Raw genomic sequence first — 25,521 nt, forward strand, 5'->3', positions numbered from 1 at the left:
TCTGCTTGAAATATTATTGTCCAATGTGAATTTTAAGTCCATAAAATTCCCTCCTGCTCCAGAATCTAACAAGGCCGAACATCGTATTGTTTGGTTGCCCATTATGACCTGAATGGGAATGACAAAATGAGACGATGATGCACACATCTTGTTTTCCTCCTGCGTTACAGACGAAATCTTCTGCATACTAGGATACGGCTGTTGGGAGAGGTCTGTATCGCTTGCAGTCATGTCGCTTATGAAGGCTATAGTCCTTTTATTAGGACAATTAATGGCGAAATGACCTGAGCCCCCACAATAGAGACATAAATTTTCAGCCCGTCGCCTCTGCTTTTCTTGTGCTGAGAGCGGTTTTCGAATAACATCGATTTGCATCGGTTCAGACACACTTTGCATCTTTTGTTCATGGTTAGACGAAGAAAAAGAGAAGGCAGGGTTATTTTCCAGTACTCGAAGTCTCTCCTTTCTCCGCTCGGTGAGTCTCTGGTCTATTCGAACACATAGGTGAATAAAATCTTCCAACTGATCAGGGGTTTCGCCCCTGGCAAGCTCATCCTTTACTGACTCGGATAATCCTCGTCGAAACTGACTTCTCTGGGCCGCTGAGTTCCATGTGGTGTCGGCCACCCAGCGACGGAACTCTGATGTATATTCAGCGACCGAGCGTCGTCCTTGGCGTAAATTATGTAATTTGGTTTCTGCTGTGGCACAACGGTTTGGGTCATCAAAAACTTGATTCATAGCTGTGATGAAGGAATCTAAGTTATTAAGGATGTCATAGTTCTTTTCCACATATGGTGAGGCCCATGCAAGAGCTTCATCAGTCAGGAGATTAATCAGAAAAAATACTTTCTTCCTATCGTTGATAAATGGAGCAGGTTGCATTTGGAAGTATATCCGGCATTGGTTGAGGAATCCTCGGTACTGCTGACGATCCCCACTAAATTTTGCAGGCTGCGGCATTCGTGCGTTTGATTCTGGGCTTGAATTGCGCATGTCAAGAAGTTGCCTTTGTAGTTCAATTATTTCCTTTTGTTGGCCTGATACTACTGTTTGTAGTTTAGAATATTTTTCTTGGTAAGTGGTGCAAAAACTTTGAAGTTCAGAAACTTGTTTTGTCAGGGTGGCTACAACGGACTCCATTTTGGCGCGTGATTATTCTGTCACGGTCTGGTTCAGGTTGGAGCCAGTGTTATTGCAACCACTAGAGGGAGCAGGGCAGGAAGAGTAGTCAGGTGAAGCCGAAAGTCAGTACACCGGTTAAGCAATACTTGAGTAATGGAGCAGGCAGATAACAAAGTCAGAGGAAAAGCCAGAAGTCGGTACACGGAATCAGCGATGTTTAGCAGATGGAGCAGGCGGGTAGCGAAGTCAGAGTAAAAGCCAGAAGTCGGTACACGGAATCAGCGATGTTTAGCAGATGGAGCAGGCGGGTAGCGAAGTCAGAGGAAAAGCCAGAAGTCGGTACACGGAATCAGCGATGCTTAGCAGATGGAGCAGGCGGGTAGCGAAGTCAGAGGAAAAGCCAGAAGTCGGTACATGGAATCAGCGATGCTCATATATAGAGGCGCAGCAGCAGGAGAAGGAGCTTGACTACAGGCTGGAAGCAAAATAATCACGCAATGAGGAAGTATACTGGCTGAGGTTATATAGGGTGGGCAATTAGCAATCAATGGGCCAATTAAGAGAGCACCGGGTGGAGCTGATCAAGAACAAGAATCACTGGTATCTGGTTTCGCATGGAATCTTCCAAGCAGCCGCATAGCTCAGATGGCTGAGCTGCTGACCAGCAGACAAGAGGTTCCAGGTTTGATTCCTGACAGTGACACATCCCTCTGAGACACCGGCCCGGTACCAATTAACCCCACTGCCCTGGCTGGCCACCCACACTCCATGTCAGATTCATCTTGGACTGGGGAATTCACGATTTGACTTGATAACCCAGGCATGGTATGACAGAAAGAGCTACATGGACTAATGTGAAGTGTGGCCTGCTGCATCATTCACTTTTGGTGGGGGTGAAGGACACAAGGAAAGGGGTTCTTCCTGACCAGGAGCCAGCACTTGACGACTCAGTGCTTGCATTTTTTGAAACTTCAGAAGAGGAGGGCATATTTGCTGGAGTCTGTTTTGGCAATGTAAGCCAAAACCAGTTCCTGATGCTCCGGCTTTAAAAGCGGTTAACCTACTCCCAGAAAAGGTAGCCTTACAGGCGTTCCGGAGCCAGACCATGACACAGGCTCAACACCTCCTGCCTTAGCTGCTATTGTGCTTTTGCAACTATCAGCAGATGCACCACCACCATCAGCACCAGCTGGCCCCCCCACGCCCACAGTATCACCAGATACCAGGTATATATAGCATAGTTTAAACATTAAAAATGTACGGCTATATATTCAGGAGTAGTGTTGAGCCACCCCGCTAGTGTTCCAGTTCGTTTTGGTTCGTCGAACACGAGGCAAGTTCATCGAATGTTTGTCGAACGTTCGACGAACAATGTCGAACACCATTGAAAACAATGGCAGGCAAACACAAACACATACAAACACATAGAAAGCAATTACAAAACACCTTAAAACGAGTCCCAAAGCAGACAAAATGCTCAGAATACAAAAATAACATATGGAAAAAGGCAACTACATATAGAAAAGAGGTGGAGGAGTAAAAGGAGGAGGAGGAGACACAGATATAGGCATGTCATGCCCTTATGAAGTCAATAAAGGCTGGAATAAAAATGTAAAATACCAAAAAACAGTAAAAATCTGAAATCGAAGATGATCATATACCGTCGGACTTCCCACCATAAATTAGGCCAACTGCTGATCGGGCGGCGTTATTCCCACGAACCTCCGAACAGCGTCCATAAAGGCAAAGTGTTTCCGGGGGCAGTATGGTTGCAAAGCTGAACTTTAAAGGAATGTCCAGAAGGGCACCACCAGGAGTGGAGCCTGCGGCTTAACTCGACTCCACCCGGGAAACCTCAACCATGCCAGCTACAGAAAAGATTGACAGATTGCAAGCTTTTTTGATTCTGTGGGAGGTGGTGGATGTCCATTTTTAGTTGTGCTTAATTCCGTTAACGAACGAGACTGCGGCATGCCCCCACGGTACGCGTCAAGCTTACTAGAGGGACACGCGAGGCTCTGGCACGCGAGATCGATCAATAACAGGTCTGTCATGCCCTTACATGTCCGGGGCTGCATGCGCGCTACACTGAAAGGTCCAGCGTGTCGCTTACAGGTGCAGATAACCCACTGAACCCCGTTAGTGATGGGGATCTGGGATTACAATTCTTCCCCGCGAACGAGGATTTCCTAGTAAGTGCAGGTCAACCGGAATTCCGGAATTAGACCTAACCGGCATTCCAGAAAAAAATGAAAAAAATTAAGTGTCCAAACCACAGGTGCTGCAGCTTGCTTAACAGCTGGGCTCCTATGCTGAGTAGCACGCAGTTCTTACATAAACAGGCGGCATAGCTTGGTTCACTGGTGGGCTTCTCTGCTGAGTAGCAGTGCTACAAGGCCCAAAAGGATTTTCTGGACAAGATGCGGTAAAAAATAATTAGAAACACACACGGTGTAGCTCCTTGACAGGTGTACTACACCGCTTGCTACCACACACCACTACTATGCCATGAAACAGTCTATTAACATTGAAAACCATTATTAATGTGAAAATGAAGTTACGCTTTTGGTGAACAAATCGTTCTCGAACGGAACCTCGAACAGCCGAATTTTAAGCAAAGTGTTCGAGTTTGACGAACGGCTCGAACACCGCCCAAAACAGCTGGAATTTTAACTTGGTGAACAGGTCGACTCGAACACCGCTCATCTCTAATCAGGAGGCAGACTCAGATATTCTCCTCCCCAGTATGGATTCGACAAGATTGTAGAAAGTTGAGAAAGGGTACAGTATCACCGGATAACAGGTATATATGTAGCATAGTGTACACCTGAAAAACCTATGTCTATATATCAGGAGGCAGACTCAGAGGGTCTCAGGCCAAGTATGGATTTGACGTGATTGTACAAAGTTGAGAAAGGGTACAGTATCACCGGATAACAGGTATATATAGCATAGTTTAAACATTAAAAACCTATGTCTATATATCAGGAGGCAGACTCAGACGGTCTCAGTCCCAGTATGGATTCGACGTGATTGTAGAAAGTTGAGAAAGTGTACAGTATCACTGGATAGCAGGTATATATAGCATAGTTTAAACATTAAAAATTTGCGTGTATATTTCCGGAGTCCAACAAAGACACTCACAGCCTCAGTATGGATTAGACAAGAATCTAAAAAGTAGAAAAAGGGTTATGTATTCGAAGCGTACACCAGTATACACTGTTGGGGTATTTTTCAATCTTCATATATATTTCAGTCTCAGTAAGACAGTCCAGACTCTCCACAAGAGGAAACAAGATGGATACAAGTACAGACGGAAAGTCGACTGATTGCAGAAATTTTCGAACTACTAATCACGGTAAAAACTCCAGGGAGAATTCTCAGAGGCGATTCTGACCCTCAATTACTTTGTCTGTGGAGACAGCGAAAACAGTTCTTGTGAAGAAAGGTTTGCTGTATCGCAGTACCGTGGAACCCATAACCGTTACTCATCTCCATCAAATTGTGATCACAGGGACAGATGTAGACATTGTCCTCACTGCCTATCATGATCTGTCAGGTAACTTTGGAGTACAAAAGACAGAAGCCACAGGCCGTAGGCGATTCTATTGGATTGGCATGAGAGGACACATTTAAAAATGTAGGCAGGAATGTCACACGTCTGTGAGTTGGAAAACCGTGAAAGCTGATGATAAACCACCACTGCATCTCATTGTGAGTCGACGTCCATAATAAATGGAAGCCATTGATCATCTGACGATAGATCCCAGCAGGACAGGGCATAGCTACGTCTTAACCATCATCTATCATTTCACCAAATTTGTATTGGCAGTCCCAGTGAAGTATTTAACAGGCCAGACTACACAGTGGTGGAGCAGGGAGAGGTAAGTATTGCAAGTGCTGGTGCCCTGAGCAAGCAGGGGGGGCCCACTCGTGGGCGGCGGTACTGGCACAGGGCCCCTCATAGTACGCCGGTGTGTCTGATGGCGGGTGTGCACCCCTATCATCAGAGACCCTTGATTCTACTATGAGGGACCTTGTGCCAGTGCCGTTGCCAAAGAGTGTTCCCACCCACCTGTCCAGGGCAACGGCACTCGCACGGGTGCGTGCGCCAGGTGGTGATCCCGGCCCTGTGGGGGGAGGCAGCCCAGTTAGGGAGGTGGAAAAAATGGCATATGTTGATGTTGGACATTCAGCAGCTGCAAATGGAGTAACTGGAGAAGTCCGCGGAAGAGGAGGACAAAAGCAAGCCATTTTTCTGGCAACCTACGTGTCAGCAGGGGAGGGTGGGACAAAATCCTTTGAAACCCATGCATGGTTCATTTTAATGAAGGTTAGATCATCAACATTTTGGGTCGACAGATGGGTCCTTTTTTCTGTCAGGATTGATCCAGCAGCACTGAAGACACGTTCAGATAACACACTAGCAGCAGGGCAAGCGAGCTCCTGTAAGACATATTGTGCCAATTCAGGCCATGTGTCAAGTTTACTGGCCCAATAGTCAAATGGGAATGACCGGGGAGGGAGAACATCGATATGGGAGGAAAAGTAGTTTGTTACCATAGTTGACAACTGCTGTCTCCTGTCACTTTCGATTGTTGCAGTATTACCAGTCGTGTGAGCGGTACTTGAAAAATCAGTCCACAACATGGTCATGAAACCCCTGTGTCCAACTCCACTTCGGCTGTGCGCACCACGAACACCTCTTCCATGTTGCCCCCTACGGCTCGTTGGAAAAACATCACCGCTGCTGTGTGCTGGGAATGCCTCAAACAAACGGTTTGCCAGAGTTGCTTGTTTGTTAGCCAATATTAGCTCTAGGTTCTCCTGTGGCATGATGTTTTGGAATTTGCCTTTATAGCGTGGATCCAGGATGCTGGCCAACCAGTAGTCGTCATCGTTCATCATTTTGGCAATGCGGGGGTCCCTTTTTAGGATCTGCAAGGCATAATCACACATGTGGGCCAATGTTCCAGGTGTCAATGATGCACTGGGAGTGCTGGGTGGAGGAGCACTTTCTGGCAAATCCACATCCCTCCAGTCACGCACAAACCCTGTACCTGACCTTGCCACGCCAACATTTTTTCTTGCCCCCTGAGAAGCATCCTCCTCCCCAAAATAATCATCCCCATCATCCTCCTCCTCCTCTTCCTCTTCTTCCTCCACCTCGTCCACGAGACTTCCCTGAGCAGACAATTGCTGACTGTCATCAAGGCTTCCCTCCTCCTCTTCCTCCTCGGCTGCAGACTCCTGCTCCTTAATGTGCATCAAAGTTTGCATAAGCAGATGTATAAGTGGGATGCTCATGCTTATGATGGCGCTGTCTGCGCTTACCAGCCGTGTGCATTTCTCAAAACACTGAAGGACTTTACAGAGGTCTTTCAGCTTCGACCACTGCACACCAGACAACTCCATGTCTGCCCGCAAACTGCCTGCCTGTTTATCCTCCCAAAAATGAATTACATCCTGCCTCTGTTCGCACAGCCTCTGAACCATGTGCAGGGTGGAGTTCCACCTTGTTGCAACGTCGATAATTAGGCGGTGCTTGGGAAGGTGGAGCAATCGGTGCAGCTTCTGCATACGACTGGAGTGTACGGGCAACCGATGGATGTGCGAGCACAGTCTTCGCACCTTATGGAGCAGGGGTGTTAACTCCAGATAATTATTGAGGAAGCACTGCACCACCAGGTTCAAGGTGTGAGCCAGGCAAGGTATGTGGCTGAGTTTTGAAAGGGCTATGGCTGCCACAAAATTCTGTCCGTTATCACTAACTACCTTGCCTGCCTCAAGATGTAGACTGCCCAGCCATGACTCAGTTTGTCACTGCAAGTAGTCGGCCAGTACCTCCGCGGTGTGTCTGTTGTCGCCCAAACACATCATCTTCAACACAGCCTGCTGACGCTTACCACTAGCTGTTCGATAGTGGGACACCTCGTGTGCAACACTGGCAGCTGCGGATGGAGTGCTCGTGCGACTGCGGTCTGTGGACGAGCTTTCGCTTCTGGAGAAGGAGGAGGGTCGAACGCCTACAGCCAACTGTTTCCTATACCGTGGGTTAGGCAGTACTGTCCCACCGCCGCTGTCCCCTGTGGACCCTGCATCCACCACATTAACCCAGTGCGCAGTGATGGACACGTAATGGCCCTGGCCATGCCTACTGGACCATGCATCTGTTGTGAGGTGCACCTTTACACTCACTGATTGCTTGAGTGCATGGACAATGTGGTCTTTCACATGCACGTGGAGGGCTGGGATGGCTTTTCGTGAAAAGAAGTGCCGTGGTACTGCGTAGGCCATGAGCTCGCGGAAAGCTTTGCTTTCAAACAACAGGGCATCATCTCTAACGAGATTAGTTTGGCAATGTGGGCGTTCAAAGCTAGTGTACACGGATGAGAGGATGAGTACTTTCTTGTCCTACTCAGAGTCTCTGGTAGGGTGAGCTGGACTTGAGAGCTGCATATGATGGAACTTGCGGTGGACATGGCAGACTGAGAGAGGGTTGGTGATGGTTATGGTGTTGGTGATGTTGCTGATGGCCTAGATTCAGTCTTTCATAGCAATAACATTGTGATTCCATGACTGCTTTGCCCTTGCAACGACACCTCGACATTTGCTGCTGGTGGTGTGCTAACCGGTGGGCTTACAGTGGGGGAAGCGATGTAGCGTTGCTGACTACCTTCATTCGGAGCAGGTGCACATGTGGTTCGTTAGGTTTGGTAGTCCGTCCACGCTTGCAAGTGCATGGTGGTTAAATGTCTAAGCATGCAACTGGTATTCAAATTTCTCAAATTTTTCCCTCGGCTAAAGGTCTTTGCGCACTTCTTACAGATAACGTTTGCCTGATCATTAGGATTTTGTTCAAAAAAGTGCAACACTGCACTCTTCCTACTATGGAAGACATTTTGAGACCTTGCACGCTGTGCTAATTTGACCGTCTGGCCAAGCTGTCCTGCAACTCTTTTGGTTTTTGTAACATGGTTTTGGACTGCTACGGTCCTGCCAGATAACAGCTGTTGCGATGTTGTTGTCTGCTGCGGATCCTCCTCCTCCTCTTCTGAGCTATTGGCAGCGGCACCCTCTTCCCCCAATGGATGCCAATCTGGGTCAACAACTGGGTCATCCATCACCTCCTCTTCAATTTCATGTGCACCTTCCTCTGTGTCACCGTGTAAGGTGGTATAGTAAGCGGGAAGGGGCACCTGAGTTTCATCAGGGTCTGATTCTGCCTCAGTACACTGCGAGGACAATGTAGTGCTCTGAGTGAATGTACCAGCAGAAAAATCTAGCAGTGGCTGTGCATCAGTGCACTCCATGTCAGATTCATCTTGGACTGGGGAATTCACGATTTGACTTGCTAACCCAGGCATGGTATGTGAAAAGAGCTCCATGGAGTAATCGGTAGTGTGGCCTGCCACATCCTTCACTTTTGGTAGGGGTGAAGGACACAAGGAAAGGTATTGTTCCTGACCAGGAGCCTCCACTGACGACTCAGTGCTTTTATTTTTTGAAACTTCAGAAGAGGAGGCGAGAGAGCTGGAGGCTGTGTCAGCAATGTAAGCCAAAACTTGTTCCTGAAGCTCCGGCTTTAAAAGTGGTTTACCTACTCCCAGAAAAAGAGCCTTTGAGGCCTTGTGGAGCCAGATGATGACGCAGGCTCAACATCTCCTGCCTTAGGTGCTATTGTGCTTTTGCCACTACCAGCAGATGCACCACCATCAGTTTCAGGTGGCAACCCCTGCCCACTTCCATGGCGTCTTCCACCATACTTCCTCATTTTTGTGAAAATGTACCCAAAATACCACCAGCTATATGGTACTGTAAAACAAGGTAGAAGGTGTATCTACTATTGGTGAGAATTTAAATCTCACTATAGATTTGAGGATGCTGAACTATTGTCTCAGGCCCAGTAGAGATTACTCCTCAATGTAACAGGCTGAAATTGGATGGTATATGACAAGGTGGAGGGTGTCTATAGGATTGATGAGAATTTGGATCTCACTAGAGATTTGAGGACGCTGAACTATTGTCTCAGGCCCAGTAGAGATTACACCTCAATGTAACAGGCTGTAATTGGATGGTGTATGACAAGGTGGAGGGTGTCTATAGGATTGGTGAGAATTTGAATCTCACTAGAGATTTGAAGACGCAGAACTATTGTCTCAGGACCAGGAGAGATTACACCTCAATGTAACAGGCTGCAATTGTATGGTGTATGACAAGGTGGAGGGTGTCTATAGGATTGGTGAGAATTTGGATCTTACTAGAGATTTTAGGAGGCTGACAATGATGCTCTCAGTCCAAGTATGGACGCAGGCAGCCTAATAAGCAGGACTGCTGCACAGTGCACACACAAAAGGGTGGAAAAATGAACGCTTGGTAACTGTGCAGAAAAGAGGAAGAAAAGTATTTTTGCTTTTAAAAAAGCAGCTTGCACAGCAGTGTGCAAACAGCAATGCAGCTATCAGGGAGCCTTATAAGGCAGCCTAATAACCAACAGAGCTGATGCACAAAAATAGAGCCTCCCCTGTCACTGCACACAAAGTGTTGTGTTGTAAGTGGAAATCGCTAACAGCAGAAGCAGTTTTTTGGATCTTCTTCCCTGCCTAACGCTCTGCCTACAGAATCATCAGCAGCAGCTCTCCCTATGCTAAGATCGGCATAAGTAAGATGGCGTTCGGCGTTCACACCCTTTTATAGCCCCTGTGACGCCACACAAAGCCAGCCAATCACTTGCATGCCCTTCTCAAAGATGGTGGTGACCGATGCCTATGTCATCGCGTTACCCACAGTGTGCATCCTCCATCATTGGCTGAAAATGGGCACTGGAAGCATCTTTTGAAACGCGACTTTGGCGCTCTGGTCGCCGACCTCGTGGCCGACCTCACGCTATGGTCGGCTTTCGTTTCATGAAACCCGACTTCAGCGAAAGTCGCCGACTTTTGAATATGACCGACCCGTTTCGCTCTACTCTACTCACCGCACATCTAGATAAATTCCTTGAGGAGTCTAGTTTCCAAAACTGGGTTACTTGTGGCTTTTCTGCATTGTTTAGGCACATTAGACTATTTCATCAAAGTCTGCATTCCAAAACATCCCTCCTTCTTTTCTGAGCCCTGTTGTGTGCCCAAACAGTTAGTCCATGAGCCGGGCCAGATATCGGTACCACCCGGAGTGACTAATTCTCTTTGGTGTTTTTAGGTAGATGCATGTCTGTAGTTTATGTTTTGATATGATAGCCCTTGCACATCAGTAGCTTAACCCCTTCAGGCCTATTTGTACCCAAATGCGTAGGCCATTTTTTGTAAATCTGACCTGTCACTTCATGCGGTAATAACTTTGGGACGCTATCACCTACCCACGCCATTCTGAGATTGTTTTTTCGTGACATATTGTACTTCATGGTGGTGCTAATTGTGAGTCAATAGATTTTACCTTTCTGCATAAAAAATTACAAAATACACGAAAATTTGGGAAAAATTCGCTATTTTTGAACTTTGAAATTCTCTACTTTTTACAAAAATGCTGATACCCCCCATAACAGTTATTAGTTTACATTCTCCACATGTCTACTTCACATTGGCATCATTTTGGAAATGACATTTTATATTTTTCGGATGTGATAAGGCTCATAGCTTTATACGCAATTTTTAAAGTTTACGACTAAATTTCCAAAACCCATTTTTCCAAGGACCAAGTCAGTTCGGACGTCACTTTATGGGTCTTGTATAACAGAACCCACCCATACATTACCCCATTTTGCAAACTACACCCCTCAAGGTGTCCAAAACGGATTTTCAAAACTTTGTTAACCCCTTAGGTGTTGCACAGGAATTCAAGCAAAATTACAGTGAAATATCAAAATTTCAAATTTTTGGCAGATATTCCATTGTAATCCAATTTTACCTGCAACCCAGCAAGGGTTAACAGCAAACCCAAACCCAAAATTGGTTACCCCAATTCCGCAGTTTATAGAAACACCCCACATGTACACGTAAACTAAATTATGGGCGCGCAAGAGGGCTCAGCACAGAAGGAGAGCTAGGCGGTTTTTGGGATAATAAATTACACTGGAAGAAATTCAGTGGGCCATGTCGTATTGGAGAGACCCTGAGGTACCCCCTGAGTGGAAACCCCCAAAAGGTTACCGCATTTTGGAAACTACACCCCCTAAGGAATGTTTTAGGGGGTATAGTAACCACTTTGACCCAACAAGCGCTCCATTGGAGTTTCATGCACTTGGTTGAGGAAATTGAAAAGTACGTTTTTTTTACCGGAAAAAGTCGCTTTAGTCCCACATTTTTCATTTTGAAAAGGGGGACCAGGAAAAAGTACACCCCACTTTTTATTCCCCATTGTCTCCCGAACACGGCAATACCACAAGTGTTGTCTAAAACCACAGTATTGGTGCACGGCAGGCTTCGTAAGCGAAGCTGCGGCATAATTCACTGTAAGAAATCTATGGGGCCATGTCACATTTGGAGACACCCTGAGGTCCCGCACAGTGGAAACCCCAAAAAGTGACCCCATTTTTGAAACTACACCCCCTAAGGAATGTTTTAGGAGGTACAGTAACCACTTTGCACCGGGAACCGGCTCCCGACCCGCGGCGATCGCCCGGCATATGATCCGGGTACGATTCGCCGTACTGCTACGGCGGCCGGCGCGAAGGGGTTAATGGTATTTTTCACCTTTTGAATAGATCCTACCTATATTTCCAAAAAATAATGATTAAAGGTCGATTTAGGGGAAATGCCAAAATGTCAATACAATGCATGTAGTATTTGTAACAAAATTTAATCCAAGTTATGTAAATACACACTGAACATGTCATGGGCTTGTCCATACTAATGTGTGTGTGTGTGTGTGTGTGTGTGTGTGTGTGTGTGTGTGTGTAGGTGTGTGTGTAGGGGTGTGTGTGTGTATATATATATATATATATATTGTGTGTGTATGTATAATTATATAACGTTACTCCATAATATCTTCAACATCAGACTCTGAATCTGACTGTTGTTCTACTGGCTCGTCTTCAATACCCTTGTTCTGGCATGTCTGTAACCTGCACATGTCCGTGCTCTTCAGGCCATTGCTGAGGCAAGTACACTGAGGAAGTTCGCACGACCGCACACACTTGCAGGACAGTAGCTGGATAATAGCTTCTGGTGCTGGTGCCCCTCGCATCCACTTGACAACAAGCTTTCCGTCATTATCTATCATCCAACCGCAGTCTGTTGGGTTTGCAACAAATGGCTGGCTCTGCAGACTTCTCCTCCAGATCGCAGCCTGGTAGTTTGCACGCAGTGCATGCATGAAAAGGCAGTCTTGGCAAGGAGGGAGTTGACTTGACTCTACCACTCCACGTCTGGCACAGAACAGCTGATACCGGAGCCTGTTTACCTCAGTTGTTTGGGTAGTTGACAGGTACATGTGGCAGGTGATTTCCTGTAACTTCTCAAAGAGTTCGGGAGACACTTCCCATGAACGACCAACTTCCTGAAAGTCATCCTGGTATGTCTTGTTCATCTTCAACTGCTTGAGTGTCGTCATCTTCCCACGGCCAGCGAATGCACTGACTGTGTCACAGCCTGTAAATGCATGCATACCAATCAATGAATCACACACGCTGCCTCCCAATGTTCTACTCAGGGTGGTGATATCCAGGAATCTTGTCCGGTTCTGTGTACCGCATTTCTGGAACAGGTGGGATGGGATTTTGTGGCACATGCCCAGACACAGGACCATGACATCAGTATCCTCTGAAGTGATGATGACAGACTTGTAACCAGATTCTGCTGCATGAAGAGCATGGAGAAGGAGGCGTGTGTCTGCTTCTTCTTGACTTGACTTAAGGTCAGCAGCCTCTTCCCACTGTTCTTTGGTGATCTTAAAGCAGAGCTGCTCACATGTGACATACATCTCCTTCTCTTCAAGCTTCTCCCTGTGGTGTTTCGCCTTCCATTCTTCTACCAGAAACTTTATGAGACTTGCCTTGTTGGAGGAATTACTTAGTAGCTTTCTCCACTGCTGGATGTTGTGCCCATGTTGAATGTTCTTGAAATGGATCCCTGTGCCTTCATATCAGTTGACTCTTTCTGTATCTTTGATGGATGTCTCCTTGTAGACGTCAAAGACAATATCAATGCGCTTGCTCTTAGCACCCTCATGGATAGCGCGACTCATTGCTGTGCCTGCTAGCTGGGCAAATGTTGCATCGTTTCCCTTCAGTTTCTGAACCAGGCTCATCCCATCAATGATGGTTGCAGAGGGCTCAGGGATCACCTCTGCAGGAGGAGCATTCCTCTCCAACTCCCTTGCTAGGGCAGCCTTGTTGGTCTTGCGGATAGACCCATCACCGTTGGCAAGTGCCCATGGCAATGGCCCCAGGGGATGAGTCAAGACATCACTCATTTGTAGCTTTCTGTTCTCAGCTACAAGTATCATCTGGTCAAATAGGTTCCTGTCAGCCTTCAAAATTACCTCCTTGCCAAGGCCTTGTCTGTGTGTCTTCATTCTGATGTTAGAGAACGTTTTAAGATTGTTCTTCGTCATCTTGTCATGAAACAGTGTAGTTGGGGTATCGGTACCCAAACGCTCATCCTTGAATGTGTGATATGCATCCTCTCCTATACTGTATGCCCCTAGAAGGTCTTTGGCTACATCTGGTGGTGCTGCAGTCGCTGGTGATAAACTGATAAGTTCACCATTATGCTCTTTGTTGAAGGGGTTCAACCAACCAGTCTCCAGCAGTTCAACAAAAGATCGGACATCGGCTTCATCTCTTCTAATCCTGGACACCTGTAGGTCTGAATGACTGAAGTCAGTATATTGTTGGCCTACTAGGGCCCTCAGCTGCCTCAAGTACATGCTGCGGTACTCCGATGTCAGGTAGAATCTGGCGACAGCTCCAACTTTGAGGCTGAAGCTTTTTGTGCCCCCTGGTGTCTGGGTGTCTTTGTTGATTGTTTCTTCGATGGTCTGGTCCACAGGAATCTGTCCAAAAGGATTCTTGCTACCAATCTGGACCGAAAAGCCACCTTTCATGAAGTATTCATGGACCTTTGGGTGGTCTATGGGCAGCCGAGACATCGTAGCATAGTAATAGGTTAGGTATCGGGCATAGTTGACCTTGTCATAGGCAAAACACCACGGTATCATCTGTCGGATTGCTCCTAGGTGAAGCATCCAGTTGCCTTCTCTTGAAGCTTGAACCAGGGCCAGCATGGTCTCGACCATGTCCAAGTATGACATCCAGAATGCTGAGAGTTGTTCATTTCTGAAGGTCTCAAGATAAACTTGAAAGAGCTTCAGGGTAAGTGTGCAAGATTCATTATCCAAGAACTTTTCGAAGGATCCCTGCGACACACTGATGCGAAAGTTTGTGATGTTCTTCAGTGTTTCACCCAGATGGTGAAGGTCCCTTGCATGGTTTTCTTCTACCCATGGAAGGAAGTTTTTCCATGCAAGCCTCATAAGTGCTTCATAGACCAGCTTGTGTAGTCTCACTGCTCTGTTGTACCTCCGGCCGTCCATCACTCCAGACACTGATCCTTCAGCGATGACACCGGATTCAACACACAGATTTCTAAGGCCTGCATCCTGAAATCTCTTACCTATGTTGGAGAGGAGATTACAGATTGTGTGGAAGACACCCATTCTAATTATAATGTTCTTGAATTTCTCCTGTTTCCAGATAACCTCGGCAGCTTTGGCATAGAGTGCTTGATCAAACACGCACACAATTCTGTTAAGCTTCAGGGTCTGCATGATGGCATGTGTTTGCTCCAAGACTTCATTCACAGTGGACATGGCTGTTGCAGGAGCATTGATAGTGGGCAGGTAGCTTACAGTGTCCTGGGCCACAACAATGTCGCTGCGGATTTGGATGTTGAACCCAGTCCAACTGCTAATGGTCTGATCCTCATGGTCTGACATTCTAGCCAGAAGCCAGATATGGTTCTTGGTTTTTGAATCCTGGACCTCCTCGGTAGTGTTAACATTCGCAGTCTCAATCCTGGGTGGCCCTCCCCGCCGCCCAACATTGTATATTGGTAGCATTAATTCTGTCGGAATTATGCTTCTTTTCTTCGACTTGGTTACATCTGGCAGGACTTTTGTCACAGAGCATGCAACATTGGACTGAACAGCGATGCCATTGACTCTATGAGATGTACCTGCTCCACTTAGTGTCTCCTCAAGTCTGTCAATGTTATCCCAGGCCAAGGTTGTGAACACACCAGGGTAGATATTTGCTGGCATTGGGATGTCATCCTTTGAACATTCCAACTTCTGGATACAAAGGGCTGTATCGATCTCCTCAGCCGTTGAATATGACACACAGTGGCCAAGACGATTCAGAGTTCGAACCAGTTCTGTATTGCCGGTCAAAGACTTAATTGCAAAGGACAGCAGTACGTGCTTGGGTGGCTTTGTCTTTCCATTGGTAACAGCAAAAACCAAGTCACTGCCGAAGGATGTGGCAAGACGTTGAGCTCTTTCAGAGGGAGTTTGGCACTCACAATCTCCTGTAAGCAGGGTTTGCAGGAATTGAGTGACTAATGCAGGAACGACATTCTGATCTGTATCGGGAGGCCATGGCTGACTCACATCTTGCTTCTTGATCTCATTCCTCAGCTGCATTGCTGCTTTGGTTACGACATCTCCAGAGTTAGCGGCTCTTGCTTCTTGCAGATCTTTTGTCATGCTGTGTGCTTGCCGGGCAAGGTAGTCCATTGATAGGCTATATGGATAGACTAGAAGCTTACCTTTCTCATCGGAGAGAAAGCGGAGTGATTCACCAAACTCTGTTTCAAGTTTTCGGCGAACATGTTTCTTTGTCGATGGTTTCAGTTTGATGATACCACGGGACATCATGCATCTCTGAAGCCTAGATGTGAGGGTTATCATAGGCAGTACTTCTGGGTTTGGGAACAATTCAGTCCTTATATACAAGAAGAGTTCCTCAAGGGCTTCTCTCTCTGCCTCTCCGTAGCATACTTCCTTGCTTTCTTCCTGATTTTCTGCTGCACCAGACCTACAGGCCACTTGGGAATCATCTTTTGTGAATAGTTTGTAGCACGACTTGTGGTAGTGCCCCTCTGAAGCAACAAGGTCTCTGCTAAGTAAACCAAGGATTCTCTGTGTGCCTTTCCTTATCGCTGCTCTGCGGATCGTCTCATCTGCTCGTAGCTCAACACACTGGACGATTGGCTCCCTTGTTTTTTCTCCTTTGAGATACTTGCTTGACTTCTCGCAGAACATACATACTTTGGCATACACCATGCTATCACTGGGGGTACCCCTCGGTAGCCTCCTCCTGGGGATTTCGCTTGCTGTTTCGACATTGACACCCTTGGCAAGGATAGAATCCAGTGACTTCTTCATTGTAAAGAGACTACGACATTTACGGTGATATTGTATGTGTGGTATTTCTCGTTCTTCAAGGCCCTTAGCTGCTTCCAGGACGGATTCATGCTGTCTGATCTCTGCAGCCCTAAGCAATGTTTTCCAGGAGTCCAAATCCTGTAGGGATGCCAGATCATCACTGTCATCATTAGAGCAGTGTATGATACAGTCGATCCGTGATTTCTTCCTCGCTGGTACTTCCATCATGCCATTAGATATGTCAGTAAACACCTGCAAACACAAAGAAAAACATTAAAACCCTTGGCACCGAGCGCCGTACGAGTACTGCTCTCTCGTCCTGGACCAAAGGACAAGAGCAGTACTAGTACGGCACAACCCCTTTAGCTTCCCCGCGCGATTAGCGGCGGGGAAGATGGCCGCACTTACCGGCAGCAGGGCTTGTCCCCTCGCCGTTTGTGGCCATCGCGCTGACCCCCTGCATCTAGAATCACTGTGATTCGCTGGGCGTGATTTGCTGCAGGGGTTCGTGCCTGTGGAGCGATTGGTGCATTTACCAGTCACTCCACAGGCCAGGGGGAGGATGTCAGTGTCTGATCTCCTCCCCCTGTGCTGCGATTGGCTAGAACATCGTTCTAGCCATAGCAGCGATGTAGCAGGGCCGACACAGTGTCGCCTCTGCCTGTATGAGATCCTGTCAGCACAGGGTATCATACAGGGACGATCGCTGCACTGTGCAGGCTGGCCGGTACCACAAGTCCCAGCAAGTCTGGGCAGGCAGGCAAAAAGTGTAAAAGAAAGTTAAAAAAAACAAAAACACTACACATCCCCCCCCTCCCATATGCGCCAATACTGTGGTTTTAGACAACACTTGTGGTATTGCCGTCTTCGGGAGACAATGGGGAATAAAAAGTGGGGTGTACTTTTTCCTGGTCCCCCTTTTCAAAATGAAAAATGTGGGACTAAAGCGACTTTTTCCGGTAAAAAAAATGTACTTTTCAATTTCCTCAACCAAGTGCATGAAACTCCAATGGAGCGCTTGTTGGGTCAAAGTGGTTACTATACCCCCTAAAACATTCCTTAGGGGGTGTAGTTTCCAAAATGCGGTAACCTTTTGGGGGTTTCCACTCTGGGGGTACCTCAGGGTCTCTCCAATACGACATGGCCCACTGGATTTCTTCCAGTGTAATCTATTATCCCAATAACCGCCTAGCTCTCCTTCTGTGCTGAGCCCTCTTGCGCGCCCATAATTTAGTTTACGTGTACATGTGGGGTGTTTCTATAAACTGCGGAGTTGGGATAACCAATTTTGGGTTTGGGTTTGCTGTTATCCCTTGCTGGGTTGCAGGTAAAATTGGATTACAATGGAATATCTGCCAAAAATTTGAAATTTTGATATTTCACTGTCATTTTGCTTGAATTCCTGTGCAATACCTAAGGGGTTAACAAAGTTTTGAAAATCCGTTTTGGACACCTTGAGGGGTGTAGTTTGCAAAATGGGGTAATGTATGGGTGGGTTCTGTTATACAAGACCCATAAAGTGACGTCCGAACTGACTTGGTCCTTGGAAAAATGGGTTTTGGAAATTTAGTCGTAAACTTTAAAAATTGCGTATAAAACTATGAGCCTTATCACATCCGAAAAATATAAAATGTCATTTCCAAAATGATGCCAATGTGAAGTAGACATGTGGAGAATGTAAACTAATAACTGTTATGGGGGGTATCAGCATTTTTGTAAAAAGTAAAGAATTTCAAAGTTCAAAAATAGCGAATTTTTCCCAAATTTTCGTGTATTTTGTAATTTTTTATGCAGAAAGGTAAAATCTATTGACTCACAATTAGCACTACCATGAAGTATAATATGTCACGAGAAAACAGTCTCAGAATGGCGTGGGTAGGTGATAGCGTCCCAAAGTTATTACCGCATGAAGTGACAGGTCAGATTTACAAAAAATGGCCTACGCATTTGGGTACAAATAGGCCTGAAGGGGTTAAGCTACTGATGTGCAAGGGCTATCATATCAAAACATAAACTACAGACATGCATCTACCTAAAAACACCAAAGAGAATTAGTCACTCCGGGTGGTACCGATATCGTCAAAATTGGCTCTTGGCTCATGGACTAAGTAGGTTACCCACACATATGGGGTATCTGTTGTGGCAGGGCTGAGGGTCATGTAATCGATGGGAGATAAGTGTCTCATAGATGGCTTGTCTCCATAATATAAGGCATAACAGGTATTATTATTATTGTTTTGCAAGGACCTGTGGTGAGGTGACAGTCATGTGACCAGTCAGCTGCTGGGTTCGTGGGTGTGGCTACACCCTTATAATGTGGCCAGCTCCTGAACCAAGTAGCTGTATGTGAGGGGGGGTATACACCTCCTGTGTGCGCTGAGGCTCGCGGACTGGACCTGAAGGAAAGCACATTCGATGTTACTTTGTCTCCTGAACTGAAGGCTGTTTATTTTGGTGACATGCTGTTTGGTTTATGATGTAATAAACTGCATGAACTTAAAGGGAACCTGCCGCCTGACTGTCTCCCGTCGCACCTAAGCGAGTAGAATCCCTACAATTGATGCTAGACGTGCGGACATCGTTCCCAGCAGAGCTGTGAGACTGTTGCAGCATGTCCTGGGTCAAGTTTGCAACAAGCCAGCAAGCATTGCCTGGAAAAATGGAGGACCTGCTGAAACACCTGGTCCAGGCACAGTCACAACAACAGGAGACCAACAGGCTGTTGTTACAACAGATCCAGCAGGAGCAACGGCAGCAGTTCCAGCAGAGCCAGCAGGAACAATGGCAGCAGATGCAGCTTCTGGCAACCGCCATACAGGAGGGCACAACGAACACCCCAACCCCAGGTTCGGCTGATGACACAAACGTCAGGAAGGCGGTAAGTCGCACATTGCAAAAAAATGACCCCTGAGGATGATGTTGAGGCCTTCCTGATAGTGTTTGAGAGGGTGGCTGAGAGGGAAAAACTTCAGCCAGAGCAGTGGGCAGAGGTACTGGCCCCATACCTGACAAGGTAGCCCCAGAAGGCGTACTTTGATTTGACTTTGCAAGATGCCAAGGAGTATCCCAAACTAAAAGCTGAGATTCTCGCACGTTTGGGGGTGACAATGACTGTCAGGGCACAGCGAGTTCACTGCTGGGCCTGTCACCGGGACAAACCGCCTCGCTCTCAAATGTTCGACCCGTTGCACTTGGTCCAGAAATGGCTGCAGCCCGAGTCTTCTACGCCTGCGCAGATGGTAGAGCGAGTGGTGATGGATCGGTTTCTGCATGCCATGCCGAGACCCCTACAGACTTGGGTTGCCCAGGGCGACCCCCAAAATGCCAATGAACTGGTTGGGCTGGTCGAGAGATACCAGGGGATGGAAGGATCCTTGGGGAAGCAGCCCATTCCGTATTGGGGGTCCCAGCAGGGGGCGGAGTCCCAAAAAGGGGTGGTGCGACCAAGGTCAAAAGGGGCGGGGGAGGCGGTGCCCAAGGTCCCCACGGGTGATATTATTTGCTGGAAGTGCCACGGGCCAGGATATATAGCTGCCCGTTGTTCCCAGACCACCAAGCAGATGGACTGCAGCATGGGACGCCGTAGTTCATACTATGCATATCCGGCTTGCAGTGTGAACTCGCCACCTAACGAGGGGCCACAAGCATGTCCCGTGAAGGTGAACGGTCGAGCAGTAATGGCGCTTCTGGACTCCGGGAGCTTGGTGACCCTTGTGAGGACCAGTTTTCCTCTCATCATACTCCCGGGTAAAAAGATTGGCATTCGGTGCATACATGGTGGTGCAAAGGACTACCTTATGGTGAATATTGAAACGGCGCATGGCACCGAGTCGCATGAAGTTGGCATTGTTCGAGACTTGTTGCATCCTATAATTATTGACCAGGATTTCTGTCTGTTTTGGGATTTGTGGGGGAAGGGTTCTGAGTGTGCTAGCAAGAGCAGGGAACCAATCCACCCCAATGAGGTATTGCCACCACCAGAGGCAGACGGGTTTCCTTTATGTGTCCTTGTTGGGGATGAAGGGGAAGGGTCCCCTGTCCCTGACATCCCAGAGTTAGGGGTGGCCGGGGAGAATTTTGGGACTGCTCAACATAGGGACCCCACGCTGAGGGAAGCCTTTAACAATGTCACCGTCATTAATGGAGTTGCACAAGAGCCAGGAGCAGACACAAGGTTTCCCTATTTTATGTTGAGTGGGGAATTGTTATACAGGATCACGAAAATAAGGGAGGAGGTGGTAGAGCAGTTAATAGTACCAGGCCCCTATAGACGGAAAGTGTTGGACATGGCCAATTCACACATCTTGGGGGGACACCTGGGTGTGGAAAAAACACAGGAACGGATTGTACAGAGGTTCTATTGGCCTGGGTGTCACCGGGAAATAAAAAACTATTGCAGGTCCTGCCCGACATGTCAGTTAACTGCCCCCACATCTCATTTTCGGAACCCTCTTGTGCCACTGCCCATTTTTGAGGTACCATTTGAGAGAATTGCCATGGACTTGGTTGGTCCCTTAGTTAAATCAGCTCGGGGCCATCAGTATATATTAGTCATCCTGGACTATGCCACAAGCTATCCTGAGGCCATTCCCCTGAGAAACTCCTCCGCGAAGAGTATAGCCCGCGAGCTGGTCCATGTGTTTTCCCGGACGGGTTTGCCGAAGGAGATCCTGACCGACCAGGGGACACCTTTTATGATAAGCCCAAATGCATCTGCACTAATCCAGGGTGCAGCGGACCCACGTAAAATGGCAGCTGCACAGATGCATAAATACCAAATGAAACAGCCAGCCTACAATCAGGGATTGGCCGTGTGGTACACCAGTGCAGAAAAAATAATCCACATGTGGCAGTGTTCACACAGGGAATGCAGGGCTTCTGGCTCACAACCTCTCAGTAACACCATATAGGGGGGCTGCCCAGTGCCAACTAGAATGCATCCCGTGTGAACAGAGGCCACAAGTTTGCAGTACCATTTGGGCCCAACTGCACCCTGGAAAAAATATAAAAAGTGCACAAAAAACATAGCAATATATGTAAGGTATTGGTTGATATTAAGGCCTTAATACGGAAGCTGACAAACTGCATCAAAGTTCCTTACACTTGTCAGTCCCTACTCTAACATGAAAACCTCAAAAAGAGGAAAAAAAATCCTCCAAAAAATTCAGTTACAAACCGGACAGGCCCAAATGCATCTGCACTAATCCAGGGTGCAGCGGACCCAAGTAAAATGGCAGCTGCACAGGTGCATAAATACCAAATGAAACAGCCAGCCTACAATCAGGGATTGGCCGTGTGGTACACCAGTGCAGAAAAAATAATCCGCATGTGGGATTGTCTCTTACCGTATTTGCTGTTTTCTATCTGTGAAGTTCCCCAGGCCTCCACAGGGTTCTCGCCCTTTGAACTTCTGTACGGCCGGCATCCGCGAGATCTCCTAGATATAGCCAAGGAAACCTGGGAAGCCGAGATCACGCCCCACAGAAGCGTCATTGAGCATGTGGCACTGATGCAGCAGAGGGTTGCGAAGGTGATGCCCATTGTTATAGAACATCTCCGCCAGGCACAAGAGGCTCAGGCCAGGGTCTACAACCGGTCAGCCAGAGTGAGGCAGTTCAATCCGGGAGACCAAGTTCTCGTGCTAATCCCGACGGTGGAGAGTAAGTTCTTGGCCAAGTGGCAAGGGCCGTATGAGGTGGTGGAAAAGCTGCGAGAGGTAAACTACAAGATCCACCAACCCGGAAGACGGAAGCCATACCTGGTTTACCATGTCAAACTCATCAAGCCGTGGCAAGACAGAGAGCCAGCGGTAACTCCGTGCTTGCTGGGCAACCTACAAGGGGAGGTTGGAGCGGTTACCATAGCGGAGACACTATCGAAGGCCCAGAAACAGCAGTGCCTGGAGTTACTCCAGAAAAACAGGGACCTGTTTTCAGAGTTGCCAGGGTGCACGAAGGTGGTGAAGCACGAAATTCTGACCGAGCCACATGTGCGGGTGAACGTGAAACCGTACCGTATTCCTGAGGCTCGGTGAGAGGTAATCTCCAAGGAGGTGCAGCGTATGTTGAAGATCGGGGTCATTGAGGAATCCAAGAGCGGCTGGTCGAACCCAATTGTTCTGGTCCCAAAACCTGATGGTGAATGGAGGTTCTGCAACGATTACCAGAAGCTGAATGATGTCTCCAAGTTCGACTCTTATCCCATGCCACGCGTTGATGAGCTCATCGAGAGACTTGGACCTGCCAGGTACATAACCACTTTGGATCTGACAAAGGGATACTGGCAGATCCCCATGGCACAGGGAGCCAAGGAGAAGACGGCATTCTCCACACCAGACGGGTGCTTCCAGTATGTCCGGATGCCGTTTGGCCTGCAGGGAGCTCCAGCGACCTTCCAGAGGGCTATGGATAGAATCCTTGCACCTCATAAGCTATACGCTGCTGCGTACCTGGATGATATAGTCATCTTTACCCCGGACTGGGAGTCTCACCTGGAAAAGGTCCAAGCAGTGTTTGGCACTCTAAGGGAGGCAGGGTTTACAATAAACCTGAAAAAGTGTGCCTTGGGTAAGGAGGAATCCAAGTACCTCGGATATGTAGTGGGGCGTGGCGAGATCAAACCCCAAATCAATAAAGTGGAGGCGATTCAAACATGGCCGAGACCTCTGTCAAAGAAGCAAGTTAAAGCCTTCCTGGGGATCGTGGGATATTACAGGAGGTTCATCCCTAACTTCGCCACAATGACTGCTCCTATAACTGACCTGCTTAAGGGGACAAAGTCAGTGATGGTCAGCTGGTCCGAAGAGGCAGAGTCAGCCTTTCCCAGAAATGAAGGGAGCTCTTTGTAAGCAACCTGTTTTGGTGGCCCCAGACTTTAAATGTGAATTTGTCCTCCAGACGGATGCCTCAGATGTTGGGGTAGGAGCAGTCCTTTCCCAAGAGATACGTGGGGAGGAGCATCCTGTTCTCTACTTGAGTAGGAAGTTGTCTTCTTGTGAGAAAAATTACTCAGTTGTAGAGAAGGAATGTTTGGCCATAAAATGGGCAGTGGATACATTACGGTACTACCTGGTGGGACGGAAGTTCAGATTAATATCCGACCATGCCCTGCTCAGATGGATGAGGGAAACAAAGGGTAAGAATGCTAGGGTCACCCGCTGGTTCTTAGCCCTACAAGACTTCAGCTTCCATGTAGAGCATAGGGCCGGGAAGCTACATGGGAATGCCGATGCCCTCTCCAGAATCCCTTGCCTGGTAGGTGAAAGTGCCAAGCCCCATGGCTTTAGGCAGAGGGGGAGGTATGTGGCAGGGCTAAGGGTCGTGTAATCGATGGGAGATAAGTGTCTCATAGATGGTTTGTCTCCATAAAATAAGGCATAACAGGTATTATTATTATTGTTTTGCAAGGACCTTTGGTGAGATCACAGTCATGTGACCAGTCAGCTGCTGGGTTCGTGGGTGTGGCTATACCCTTATAATGTGGCCAGCTCCTGAACCAAGGAGCTGTTAGTGAGGGGGGTATAGACCTTCTGTGTGGTCTGAGGCTTGCGGACTGAGCCTGAAGGAAAGGACATTTGATGTTATTTTGTCGCCTGAACCAAAGGCCGTTTATTTTGGTGACATGCTGTTTGGTTTATGATGTAATAAACCACATGAACTTAAAGGGAACCTGCCCCTGACTGTCTCCCGTCACACCTAAGCGAGTAGAATCCCTACACTGTGTAGTCAGGAGAAAATGCACAACAAATTTTGGGTTACATTTTCTTCTGTTAGGCTAGTTTCACACTAGCGTATTTTACATGCAGCGCACGGCGCCGCTAAGCCCCACCCCCTGCCCGCCCCATCCGGTCATCTCCTCCTACTATCGCACACAGCCGCATGCGATCTGCGCACCCTATCTTTAGCATAGGGTGCGCAGACCGTGCGCTAGCTGCGCGCTAGTAGGATTTTTGCATGTGCTGCGCACCTTTGAAGGTGCGCCGGGCGCGCCAAAATGCAACATGGTGCCTTCGGCGCACACCAGCACACCTTCAAAAGTGCACAGTGCACGCAAAAATCCTACTAGCGCATGGTCTGTGCACCCTATACTAAAGATAGGGTGCACAGATCGCATGCGGCCATGTGCGATAGTAGGAGATTACTGGGCGGGCAGGGGGCGGGGCTTAGTGGCGCCGTGCGCTGCATGTAAAATACGCTAGTGTGAAACTAGCCTTACTTTCATGAAACTAAAAAATTTGGCTCTAAAAGAACATTTTTGTGAGGAAAAATTGGATATTTTTATTTTTGCAATGCTATTGTCATGCTCAGCCCCTGACTGGTGGGCGTGAGCCAAGGGGTTGTGGCCCCACTGTGCCACAAACCAGGTTACCCTGGAAGGGGCGTGACTAAGACAGTTGCCTTGGTTTTCACTGGAGCCTCTGATGGTGAGGTCAGGCTTGTGCGGAAGGCAGCTGCCAGTTGCCACTCCAGGGTGGTGTCTGGCTGTGGCTGCTGATCCCACTTGGGGAGACGAAACACTAGGACAGGTGCAAGTGACAGGCACGACTGGCAGATGACTACGGCTGATACTCGGACGAGTAGGCAGGCAAGCACGGCTGAGACACTGGCAGGTGGGCACAGATGAGACACTGGCAGGCGGGCATGGCAGAGACACAGAACAGACAGGCATGGCAGAGACACAGGGCAGGCAGGCACAGCTAAGACACAGGGCAGGCAGGCAAGGCTGAGACACAGGGCAGGGACCAACTCAAAAGGCACAGGGACATGGTCAGGAAGGAGTGGTGTATGTATGGAACAGGTAGGGTCCTGTTCACACAACAGGTGCATGTACTGGTACTCTCAGGAAGGAATAGTGCATGGAGGAACAAGTAGAGACCTGTTCACACAGCAGGTGCAGATACTGGTACTGGCAGGAAGGAATGGTGAATGAAGGAACAGGTAGACACGTGTTCACACAGGAGGTGAACCCCAAGACTGCAGAGAGGAGCTGCAGTTTGCAGCAAGAGGTTCCGCAGCA

General features: G+C 47.9%; 1 protein-coding gene across 6 annotated transcripts in view; it reads left to right on the forward strand.

The window, feature by feature from the left end:
• ASTN2 (astrotactin 2) overlaps positions 1-25,521 on the forward strand; it is a 1,339,273-nt gene that overhangs the window by 1,040,343 nt on the left and 273,409 nt on the right. The window contains exon 1 of one of the 6 annotated variants that reach the window (XM_073573128.1): positions 24,983-25,114. The exons of the other annotated variants lie outside the window; for them this stretch is intronic. Within the exon in view, the coding sequence (XP_073429229.1) occupies positions 25,057-25,114 (58 nt within the window). The 5' untranslated portion in view covers positions 24,983-25,056. Of the gene's footprint in view, positions 1-24,982; positions 25,115-25,521 lie in introns of those variants that run through there. 6 annotated transcript variants of the gene reach the window in all.

Source organism: Dendrobates tinctorius, unplaced genomic scaffold (assembly GCF_039654945.1).
Source record: "Dendrobates tinctorius isolate UK_male_01 unplaced genomic scaffold, ASM3965494v1 ptg000034l, whole genome shotgun sequence".
Taxonomy (NCBI): domain Eukaryota; kingdom Metazoa; phylum Chordata; class Amphibia; order Anura; family Dendrobatidae; genus Dendrobates; species Dendrobates tinctorius.